At 54.1% G+C, this 10667-nt stretch overlaps 1 protein-coding gene across 3 annotated transcripts; it reads right to left on the bottom strand.

The window, feature by feature from the left end:
- Positions 1–725: 725 nt before the first annotated feature.
- Hap1 (huntingtin associated protein 1) lies at positions 726–9761 on the bottom strand. 3 transcript variants are annotated; one of them, XM_085829572.1, is made up of 14 exons: positions 9547–9758; positions 9177–9428; positions 8162–8238; positions 7735–7851; positions 7444–7622; positions 7178–7277; positions 7034–7100; positions 5620–5750; positions 5279–5341; positions 4851–4985; positions 4643–4734; positions 2617–2999; positions 2027–2234; positions 726–1853 (listed from the first exon to the last, which is right to left on the bottom strand). In XM_085829572.1, the coding sequence occupies exons 2-13, from the start codon at positions 9361–9363 to the stop codon at positions 2080–2082; spliced, it is 1686 nt and encodes a 561-aa protein (XP_085685698.1). In that variant the 5' UTR covers positions 9364–9428; positions 9547–9758; the 3' UTR covers positions 726–1853; positions 2027–2079. The 3 variants fall into 3 exon arrangements, with proteins under 3 accessions (XP_085685698.1, XP_085685697.1, XP_085685696.1); XM_085829571.1 differs by having other exon boundaries at positions 2617–2981; positions 9177–9761; XM_085829570.1 differs by having other exon boundaries at positions 9177–9759.
- Between the last annotated feature and the right edge of the window lie 906 nt (positions 9762–10667).

Here is a 10667-nt window from a genome sequence, read left to right as displayed (position 1 = left end):
TTGGTGTGTCATCCAATATCAGTCAATCTTCTTTCTGCAGCTCTGTTCCCATACAGTACACACACACACACACACACATTCATACACAGGCATACACACACACACTCATACACAGGCATACACACACACACTCATTCATACACACACACACTCATACACAGGCATACACACACAATCATACATACACAAACACACATTCATACACAGGCATACACACACACACTCATACATACACACACAGACACTCATACACAGGCATACACACAGACACTCATACACAGGCATACACACACAATCACACATACACACACACATTCATACACAGGCATACACACACACACTCGTACATACACAGACACTCATACACAGGCATACACACACACACACTCATACACAGGCATACACACACACACTCGTACATACACACACACTCATACATACACACACATACACTCATACACAGGCGCACACACACACACTCGTACATACACACACACTCATACATACACACACATACACTCATACACAGGCGCACACACACACTTGTACATACACACACACTCATACATACACACACATACACTCATACACAGGCGCACACACACACTTGTACATACACACACACTCATACATACACACACATACACTCATACACAGGCGCACACGCGCACACACGCACACCACGATCCCTAAGGAACACAACTGAGACAGGGCAGATATCTCACAAGTTCTTTATTTCCCACATTGGCACATATATCAATACAAAGGCTGACGAGCTACAAGACTATGAAGCGCTGCAGAAGCAGGGCAGGCGCTGAGGCCACAGCTCTGGGTGAGCACAGATGTGGAGGAAGGCAGAACTCTAGAAGGAAACTCACAGGCCACAGGACACAGAGACAGCACTGGGCAGAGGGGCACAACCCTCACTCAGATACACTTTACATCACACACAGTAATAGAAACGGAGAAGGGTAAAAAACAGCGAAAAGGACCAGGTTCAAAAAGCCAACCAGGACTGGGGAAGTCCCTTTACAGTGAGAGGTTCAAGGGATAGAGAAGATGCCCTGCCCCGCCCCCCATAACTGTCTACCCTAGGGACACGCCCACTCACACCCATCTCAGAGCTGGGTCTGGTAGCCAGCCAATCTGGGGTTCCAGCAGCCACAGCTTTGGCCCCAGTTTCAGAATGAGGGACCGGGGTTCTTTCAGCCTGTCCTACAAGAGGAGACAGGTCTACCAGGACAGGATAGGGAGAACTTCTGGCAGACATGGGGGGGAGGGTCCTGTTTCAGAGGAAAGGAAGGAAGGGTGGGACTTGGCCAGGCAGCAGAAGGAGGGGGTCTCAAGCTGTCTGTGGGGCTTTTTCCGACTGCTGGGAAACAGCAAGCCCAGGAAAAGAAGGGGGTGGATGGGAGCCAGGAGCCAGACCACCCTCAAACCCAGTCGGCCCTGTCAGAGGAGACAACAGAAAACCACCACTGGCCCTCACTCAGGTCCCCCGTGGTCAGCGACGTAAGTGCTGACCCAGCTTACAACCTGCGCCATCTTACTGTGCTGCAGCCAGTGATGTTCCACCCACTGGTGCCCCCAAAAAACGGGGTGGGGGTGGGAGGGGGCATCAGAACGACTGAAGGAGGCTGCCAAAACTTCAGGTGGAACGCAAGGATGGGAGCAGGAGGTGTGCACAGCAGTGAGACCAGGCCAGGGGTTCAGAACTCATAGACACGAGCTCAGATCTGCTCCTAGTATGACCTTGGCCAAGTCATCTCAGATCTCTGAACTTCGGGTTCCTCTTCTAATAAATGGTGCACAATCACATGTACCCACCCACAGGGCCATGAAGACGAAAGGAGCTAACACAAAAGAAGATCCGGATGCTAAGTAATCTGACTTCCCGGACAGCTCCTCAGAGGGAGTGCCAGAAAGGCCTGCCCTCAGAGCACGTAACCCCCCAAAGCTGGGGTTTCTAGATGGGCAGAGGGGACCCTGACCCACCCCTACCACCCTGCAGGAGCCCCACACTCACCCGGGGGAATGTTCCAACTGTGGCCCTTGCTGGCAGAGGCCTTCGTTCCAGGCCTAGGTGGCCCCAGAAGGCCCCTCTTCCTCCCTGGCACTGGGAGAGTGAGTGGCCCTTTCCTCCTCCAGCCTCTGAGAGTCCTGGGTCGGCACTCTGGGCTGCGGCTCCAGGATCCCGCCCCCCATGTTTGTTTGCTGCTGCTGGACTGGGGAGTCTTGGTGGGTAGAGGAATTTGGGATGAAGGATAGGGCAGAGATAGGAAGTTGAGGTACAAAGGTGTGTATAGCCCAACCCTGATTCCCAGTTCAGCCCCCCCCCCAGGAAGAAGGTGGACAGACAGCTGGACTTGTAAGCAGATTTTGCATAAATAAACACTGAGGCAGCAGTTCTAGCCAAGGGGGACTGGAGGCAACTATGTAAATAGTATGTAAATTGTATGCAAAGTCCATGCAAATCAGTACACTGAGTGGGACCGAGTTGAGGTAAGCGATCACTGGGGAGGGGGGGTGGGTCTTCACCTACTCTCACCTCTCATATGGTTGATGATCGGAAGCTTGTCCCACTGGCAGGAGGGTGTCCTCTGCGGGAACACTCACCTTTTGGGACCACCTTCTGCTTCTGCTGCCGCTTAGAGTGGGCGTCCTGCCAGTTGGACAGTTGCTGGAGGACATACTTCATGTCCAGGTGGGAAGGGCCCAGGCCACTGGCCTCCAGGGCGGAGACCACCACATTCATCCTTGTGGTCTCGTCCACCTCCGGCTCCACCTCCTCCCAGGCCTCGGTCTCCTCAGACGCCTGCTCGGTCTCTTCCGCCTGCCCATCCTCAGCCGTCCCCACCTCTTCTATGGCCCCCAGCTCCTCCTCAGGAACCAACTCCTCTGGAGCCTCGAAATCTTCAGGTGGCTTGGGATCTTGAGCCGGTGGGGGTGGCATCACCCTCTGCTCCTTCTTCCGCCCCTCCCTGCAGTGAGTGTCACGTCTAGGCAAGGAGACAGTGACGTCTTTCCACACGGGCCACCCCAACACTTCACTCCACACACCCCGATAGTCCCCCACCCCAGCTGTCCTAGCTAGGAGTGAGGGGAGAGGGCATCATCTTGGAGGCTTCCAAAAAACGCCAGCCCATGCCCCCAGCAGGAGGACTGAGGGTTATCAATACCAAAGAGGTCCCTTCTTCTTCTCCACTCCCACCCTTCAGCCTAGAGATGAGCAACTGGGATGGATATCTCATCCCAGAGCCAGTTGTCATGGAAATAAATCCATTATAGTAAGGCTCAGATGGGTCAGATGGCTTTGCCCAAAGAACTCCAAGCTGCCCAACTGGGACTGGGTCCCAGGGCTGTTCACCTCTCAGGTCATAGTCAGGTGACGAAAAGAAAAGCCTTCATCTCCAGCCACGTGGAGTAAAAAGCCACCTAGAAGGTGAGATCTGAATGGAGAGGGCACAGCCATTCCCCAAACAACAAGCAGACGAGCAGCCCCCCCCCCAAAACACTGATTTCTCAGAGTTTTCCCGGTCACAGAACCAGCAACAAGTGGTTGTCTGGCGGCTGAAATGTGAAGACAGATGATGGGGGTGAGGGGAAACCTTAGCCAGGTCACCCCAGGTTTGATGTCTTTCCCCCACCAACCATCTCATTAAATCCTTAACAGAGATCAGGACCTTCGGAATACTGAAGAAACTCAAACTGCAAGTTCCTTGGGCCATAAACATTGAAAAGTCACATGAAGCACAGGCAGGGTGGCACCTGTCCTGGGGAGGCAGAGGCAGGCAGATCTCTAAGTTCGGGGCCAGCCTGGTCTACAGAGTGAGTTCCAGGACAGCCAGGGTTACACAGAGAAATCCAGCCTCAAAAAGGAGGAGAAGGCTGGTGAGATGGCTGAGCAGGTAAGAGCACTGACTGCTCTTCCAGAGGTCCTGAGTTCAAATCCCAGCAACCACATGGTGGCTCACAACCACTCGTAATGAGATCTGACGCCCTCTTCTGGTGTGTCTGAAGACAGCCACAGTGTACTTATGTATAGTAATAAATAAATCTTTGGGCCAGAACAAGCGGGGTTGACCAGAGTGGGCAGAGGTCCTAAATTCAATTCCCAACAACCAGATGAAGGCTCACAAATATCTGTACAGCTACAGTGTGTACTCATATACGTAAAATAAAGAAATAAATCTTTAAAAAAAAAAAAAGAAGGAAGAGAAGAAGAGGGGGAGGAGGAGGAAGAGGAGGAGGAGGAAAGGAGGGGAGGAGGAGGAAAAGGAAGGAAGAAAGGAAGGAAGGAAGGAAGGAAGGAAGGAGGGAGGGAGGGAGGGAGGGAGGGAGGGAGGGAGGGAAGGAAGGAAGGAAGGAAGGAAGGAAGGAAGGAAGGAAGGAAGGAAGGAAGGAAGGAAGGAAGGAAGAGAAAGAAAAAAAGTCTCAGGTGGAAATGACTGATCCCATGCAGAGTCTGCAGAGCTAGGCAGTGTGAACGAGGCAGGATAAGGAGGCAGGAAGGATGCCTGAACATTAGGAGGTCAGAACATTAAGGTCAACCATTCTCTACTCAGAAAAGGTAGTTGGCACTGGGTGGACCAAAATGAGCATGGCTGAACCAGGCAAGCCTGAGGATCCCAGTTAGACACACCTCTCCATGAAATACGCAGGGTCAGTGATGAACTTCCTCAGAGATGTTCGGAGCTCCTCAGCCAGTGTCTCTGGGAAACTTGGAAGTGCATCCTACAGCCAAGAGGGGAGACATTCCACCCCAACACTCAGAAGAAATAATCTGAAGGCAGAAATCAGCCAGCAGGGCTGAAACCCAGGGCACACCGAGGTAAAAAGGGCACTCTCACCAGAGGCACACTGTATCCATAGTGGGTGACAGAGCCTGCGGACATGGAGGAGCGCTGGCGATGACTCTTCCCATCTTCCTGGCGGTCACGAGGCCTGCTCCCATAATCCTGCATGTAGGAGCCAGCTCGCAGGCTCTGCTAGGACCAAGGGGTTTCCAGTCAGGCACTCTGCCTGCTCTTGCTTTAGGCACAAGTAAAGACCCCAGCTCCAGACCCAAATAGTGCGATTCTGGGTGACCCTGGCCAAGATCCTGATCTCTACCCTCTTCAGACCTCAAACGAACTGGTATCTGCTGGACCGTGGGCCAGTCAGGGTGGAGGGCAGAAAGGCTCTGTCTGCAAGTTGCTTGTCTTCTTTGGAGAGCCAAGTCGTCCCTGGGGGGGGGGGGTGCATTCCAGATCTTTGCCTAGGAATCATAGAACCTCACCTCTGAGTGGATCCCCTTCTCTGAGGCCAGCATCTGCTGCAGTTTCTCAGTCTGAGCCCCATACTGGAAAAAACCATGAGGTGTGAAACCCCCCTCCCCAAGGCCTCCCACTCCTGCACTTCCTACCCCACCAGTCTTCCCATATCAGAGTCTCTGACAGTCATGAGGAACAGGAGTCATAAAGTGGGGGGTCATGCAGCCTGGTTTGGGGAGTGTGTAGGATTCTCTCTGGGCGGACTTGGTTAGGGACGTGGCTGGGCAGAATGAACAGCTCTCCCGTTATCTCTGCCAACTCTGATGCCTACACAGGGAAGGGCTTCGGGCCTGGCAGAGCAGCTTACAGACTGACAACGCTGTTGTAGCTTGGTGATCTCGGCCTGCAGCTGAGTGATCTCTTTCTGCTGCCTCTCATAGCCTTCCAGCCTCAACACCAGCACTTCCGAGAGCTCTGCCATCTGCTGGCTGGCTTCAGCTATAGGACAAGCACAGGTCAGCCTGGCTCTGAGTCTCCGCCCCCGTCACCCCCACAGAGGTCCCTCTGGACTTTGGCATTCTCCCCCCCAGGTCTTTTTTTTTTTTTTTTTTTTTTTTTTTTGAGAATCATTTATTGACACAGAGCAGGGGGCTGGAGAATATCTTAGTAAGACCTAATCCCTTGTCCACACCAGGAACTCTCAATCCCAATAGAATGAGGTACAATGGAGCCAGTGTTAACGGAGGAGTAGAGGAAAGGGTCCCAGAGGTGGTGAATGTGAGCAACTCAGTGCTGCAGAATCTGGGAAGGGCTCTGGAAGGAGCCTCTGGCTATGTAAGCCCCACCACACCGAGAAGGAAGATGCAGGGAATGGGCAGTGGGGAGGGGGGAGGGGCAGGGCATTGAGCAGAGACCAGGACAGAGATGGGGGAAGGGGTTGCAGTTATCCTTGGACCAATGGGAAGCCATTTTGGAATTTTTTTGTCACATTAGAGCCAGATTTGGTTTCAGAAATTCATCCTGGCTAGGTTAAAAAGGGACCTGGATGGGTAGAGAGACCCCATCATACATTATGAGGTGTCCTGGGCTAGAGACACTGAGACTTGCCAGCTGTGGCTTGCAGGGGAAGGAAGGACAGAGATGAGATTCGGAAAGAGCATAATAGCCAGATGCTATATATCCCTTTGAATCTGCATCTCAGCGGGTAAGCTTGAGGTCCTCAGGGACTGAGGAAGGCTAAGTCGGTGCTAGGCACAGCCTAGAATCAGTGTGTGACTGTGAACTGTCTCAGCCCTAAGTGCCCAGGCTCTGGCAGCTCCTGGCTCCCTCCTCGCCATCCTGTCCACCCTGCCAGCTTGGACTGTTCCAAATAATAGACAGACTTTAATGGCCTCTATGTGTTCTGCAGTGCTCGACCCTTCCTGGGCACGTGTTCTCCCCGCCCTTCCTCCTCTCTCCAGAGTCCCACATTAGGTGGTCTTCAACACCTGACCCTCCTGTCTCTGACTCCTGAGTGCTGAGGTTCCAGGTGAGCTTCACCACGCTCAACAATGGTGCTTCTCCTGCCCCTCATAAACCCCGAGAAGATGAGGAGCAGGCCGTGGTTCTCAGTCCTCATTCTAAAGATGAAGGTTCAGGGAAGCCAAGGAATCTGTCTGGGCTACCACAGCGGCCAAGTCCCAGAGCCAGGACCTCAGCTCAGCTCTCCAGGCTCCAAACCCTTAGCTCAGCCTCTCATATCTCGGGACAGTGCCCTCCTCCGAATTAACGGTGTCACGTACAGAACTGCTCCACACATTCCAGAATGAGCATTTGCTCTTCGTCCTCCAGGTTGTCAAGGTGGGAGGCCTGGAGGAAGGGAAAAAGGAAGGGGTGAGGCTGTCACCACCCCCTGCCCAAGGCCACGCCCTCCTCCCTGTCCTCACCTCCTCTCGCAGGTGGTCATTCTCTTCCTCCAGAAGCCTCAGCTTCTGCTGCAGGGCTTCCAGCTGCGGGCAGCGGTGCGCTGTCTCAGCCTTAGGGGGTCTGGCAGGGGGGAGGGCGATGATGAGAGTCAGACTGTAAGGGCTGGAGGATCCCAGTCCCCAAGGCTTCCCCAGCAGTGACAGTGTCAGCAGGCCCATGCCCATTTATAAACGAGCAACTGAGGCTCTGAGAACGGATGATCGGGGCACAAAGGCCGAACACGTACGGCTTGGGGGCACCATAGGGGTGATCGTGCTGCTGGTCTTGATCCCTCTGTCCTTCTCGTTCCTCCTCTTCGACCTCTTCCTCGTCTTCCTCATCTTCCTCATCATCATCGTCATCAGAGTCTGAGTAGAGCTGAAGAAGGTCATCTCGCAGGTTCACCTGCTTCCGGAGATGTAAAATCTAGGGCAGGGGAAAGAAGCCACGGAAAGATAAGCACAAGGGGGCAGAGTGGGTGCTAGTCTGGGGAGGGGACACACGGAAAACTCTCCCTGGTCCTTAGGAACCCAGATACCTCCTCCCGGGCTGAGCCCAGCATGGTTTCCAGCTTATTATTCTCCTCCATCAAGATACTGTTCTGTTTCACCAGGGACTGGCCAATCCGGGCGGCTGTGTTCAGGTCCCGTTCTTTCTGCAAAAGAAGAGCCAACCATTCCATTTCCTTCGCAGTTTCTGGGACCTCCCAAACAGGAGGGAAAAACCAGGGCTAGGCCACAAGAAGACTGTCTCTCTCTCCAGCACCCAGCCGTCCAAGTACCAAAGACTATTAACCAATTCCTGGGTCTGACAAGATCAGTCCAGATTGGTCCTCTGAAATCTACTTGCCTTCCAGGAAAGGGGCCTTCAAGTTGGCTCCCAGGCAAGAAGAAAACAGACAAAAACCCGAAGTCCTATAGGGCAGAGTTAAAATGAAGGCTGGCCTGAGTGAGGAAGGTACCCACCTCTTCCAGCAAATACAACATCACTTTGACATCATCTTCGGTGATCTTCTTCGTGGGTGGTGGATTAGGACACAGCGCTGCAGGAGGAAAGGCCCAAGTGGGTCAGGGAAAGGAGACGAGGCTGCCCGTAGCCCACTACATCCCTCACAACAAAGATTGTGAGACTGCACTCCATCTGGCCCTAACACCCTCTCCACAGCTCCGGATCTCCCCACTCCTGCTTTCTCAGGAGGGGCCTGGGTGCTGTAAAGACAAAACCATCCTCCGGGCTCATGAACTGGACTCTTAAGACCCCTGGGTCTCTGGGTCCCTCGAGATAAGAATTCAGGGAAAATACTGGGCTCATCATGCCCGCCCCCAATCGGCATCTTAGCCATCACTGGAGTCTCCTCGATCATAAAAACAAATGCAGTCACCCATCCTAAACCTGTTACTTGTCACAGGAGGGCCAAGTAGACTTCTTCAGCGCCCAGAAGCGGGCACCTGAGCCTAAAATTGCCCCCGCCCAGAAGAGGAGGTACAGAAGCCCAGTGCCCCGCCCACTCCTCCCGCTTCATTCCAGCTTCGGAAAAGTACGACCCAGACCTCTGAGGCCCAGTAGTGGTCAAAGGCTCCCCCCATACACACACCTCTACCCACCCACGCAGGCTGGTTCCTGCGGGTTAGCGCAGGCTCAAAGCGCACCCGCAGCCCCCGCCCCTCTGCTGGCATTGCGGTAGACGGGGAGGGGGCACTGAGAGTGCGCAGATCTGCCACAGCAACAGGCGCGAAGAGGCGGGCGGAGAGCGCGAGAGAGCTCTGGACCTGACGCACCCACAATAATCGGGAAACCGGAAAAGGGGGGGGGGATGGGGAAAGGGAAACCAAACCGGCACCGCAGACTGTGGTCTCACGGGAGTGGTGGAAAGGTGGAACTGAGAGCCACAAGGGGGCGGGGCGCCTGAGTCGGTGGACCCCCTCCTACCTGGAGATGCCCAAATAGCGCCCAGTGCGGGATCCCCGAGACTCAGTTTACCTTCCTGCAGCTCTCGAATAAACGCCGCACGCTCAGGGCCGGACACGCCGGGCCTCCGGCCAATGTACGCGGCTGGTGTCTTCCAGATTCCCTCGGCCTTTCCAGTGCCCAGGCCAGTGGCCCGGGGACCGTAAGGCCCCTGGAATACGTAGCGGGTCCACGGTGCGTCCGAATCACCAATGATCATGGACCGACAAAAGCTTCCTGTCTTGGTTCGGGATCCTGATTTCTGTCCGGACCCGGTTCCCTGCGCTGGAGCAGGTTTGGGCTCCGCTGAGGGCTCCGGAGCGGGACCCACTGCAGGCTGGGTCGTGGGGGTGCCTGCTGCTGGGTCCCCCGACCCCGTCCCGTCTCCCGCACCGCTCTGCACCTGCTCTTTCGGGCGCATCTTGACTCCGCAGTCCGCTGCCGCAGCCGGGGCTTTATAACCTGTGCTCGGAGCGGGCTCCACTGGGCTGTACCACGCGTGGCGCTAGGGGTGACCGTTGATCTGTTAATGGTGTCGAGGACTCAGGATCGTGCAAGAAAGCAGCCAGTGGTGACGGGATAGGAAGTAAATAAAAGAAGAAGAAAGAAAGAGATGAACTAGTGCCTAGCTTATTCTGTGGGGTCGAGTTCACGGTGATGGATTTCTCTTCCCTTCCATCTTCTGAGAATGGTTCTGTCCAAAGCCGCCGCTTCCCTGGACTTGAGTAGAGGGACCCGTAGCTTCTGCCTAGAAACAACCCCCCCCCCCCCTTTCAGCCCCCCGCGCGCGCTCCCGCCACCCCAGCTTCCAGGGGCTTTCTGTGTTGCCCTACCCAACATTGTATACAGACCGAGGTGACCTGAGAATCGAGGCAGTACGCCTGTGTCTTTCCAGGTAGACTAAGCAAGAAATCCAAACTCCGGTATGGCTTTCAACGTGTTGCGTGTCATCCACAGGTCCTTGCGCTCTCACTCCCGCGCTCGCTCCTGGACGTCTTCCATCTTAGTGCGTTCACTCGTTCTTTATCTCCAACCCTAATTCTCAAGCCCTACAGTCCAAGCAAGCACCTGTTCTTCAAACATTCCAAAAAGAACGTCTTCGGAGGCGATCCTGCTTAAATGTTTCGCTGTGACGACTCTTCAAGATCCCCGTGTACACACACACACACACACACACACACACACACAAACCAAAACATCCGTTATCCCAGGGTCTGAACTGATCGATGTCGGTCTTCACGACTTTACCCGTGCTCTTCAGCTCATGGACGGACGTATGCTCCCCAGAAAAATGGCTACTTTGGAAGCTGGCTCTCAGTCCTGAATGAACTGGTATAAGGAGTGGGAGGGCAGTAGCCATTTCTGTGCTTTTAGACTGGGAGACAGGCTTAAGGGAGATGGGTGACTCATGGACTCAAGTCTCAAAATCGTTCTTGATGTTCTCCATTCACCATCCTCCAGTGGACAAGGCTATTGGCTTTACGTTTTTAAAAATATTTATTTTTAATATTTTTATATGTGGTG

Source organism: Mus caroli, unplaced genomic scaffold (genome assembly GCF_978045245.1).
Source record: "Mus caroli unplaced genomic scaffold, Mus_caroli_1 scaffold_13, whole genome shotgun sequence".
In the NCBI taxonomy this organism is placed as follows: Eukaryota; Metazoa; Chordata; class Mammalia; order Rodentia; family Muridae; genus Mus; species Mus caroli.
This window is presented reverse-complemented; position numbering and strand designations above follow the sequence as displayed.

What these genes read in the sequence shown, in the direction of transcription:
- Hap1 (XM_085829570.1), bottom strand. Translation starts at nt 9,564, where the DNA reads ATGCGCCCGAAAGAGCAGGTGCAGAGCGGTGCGGGAGACGGGACGGGG. An exon ending in ATGGATACAGTGTGCCTCTG is followed by an intron (nt 4,735 to 4,850) that starts GTGAGAGTGCCC and finishes TCTTGGCTGTAG; the next exon opens with GATGCACTTCCAAGTTTCCC. An exon ending in GCAGAAGGTGGTCCCAAAAG is followed by an intron (nt 2,235 to 2,616) that starts GTGAGTGTTCCC and finishes CTACCCACCAAG; the next exon opens with ACTCCCCAGTCCAGCAGCAG.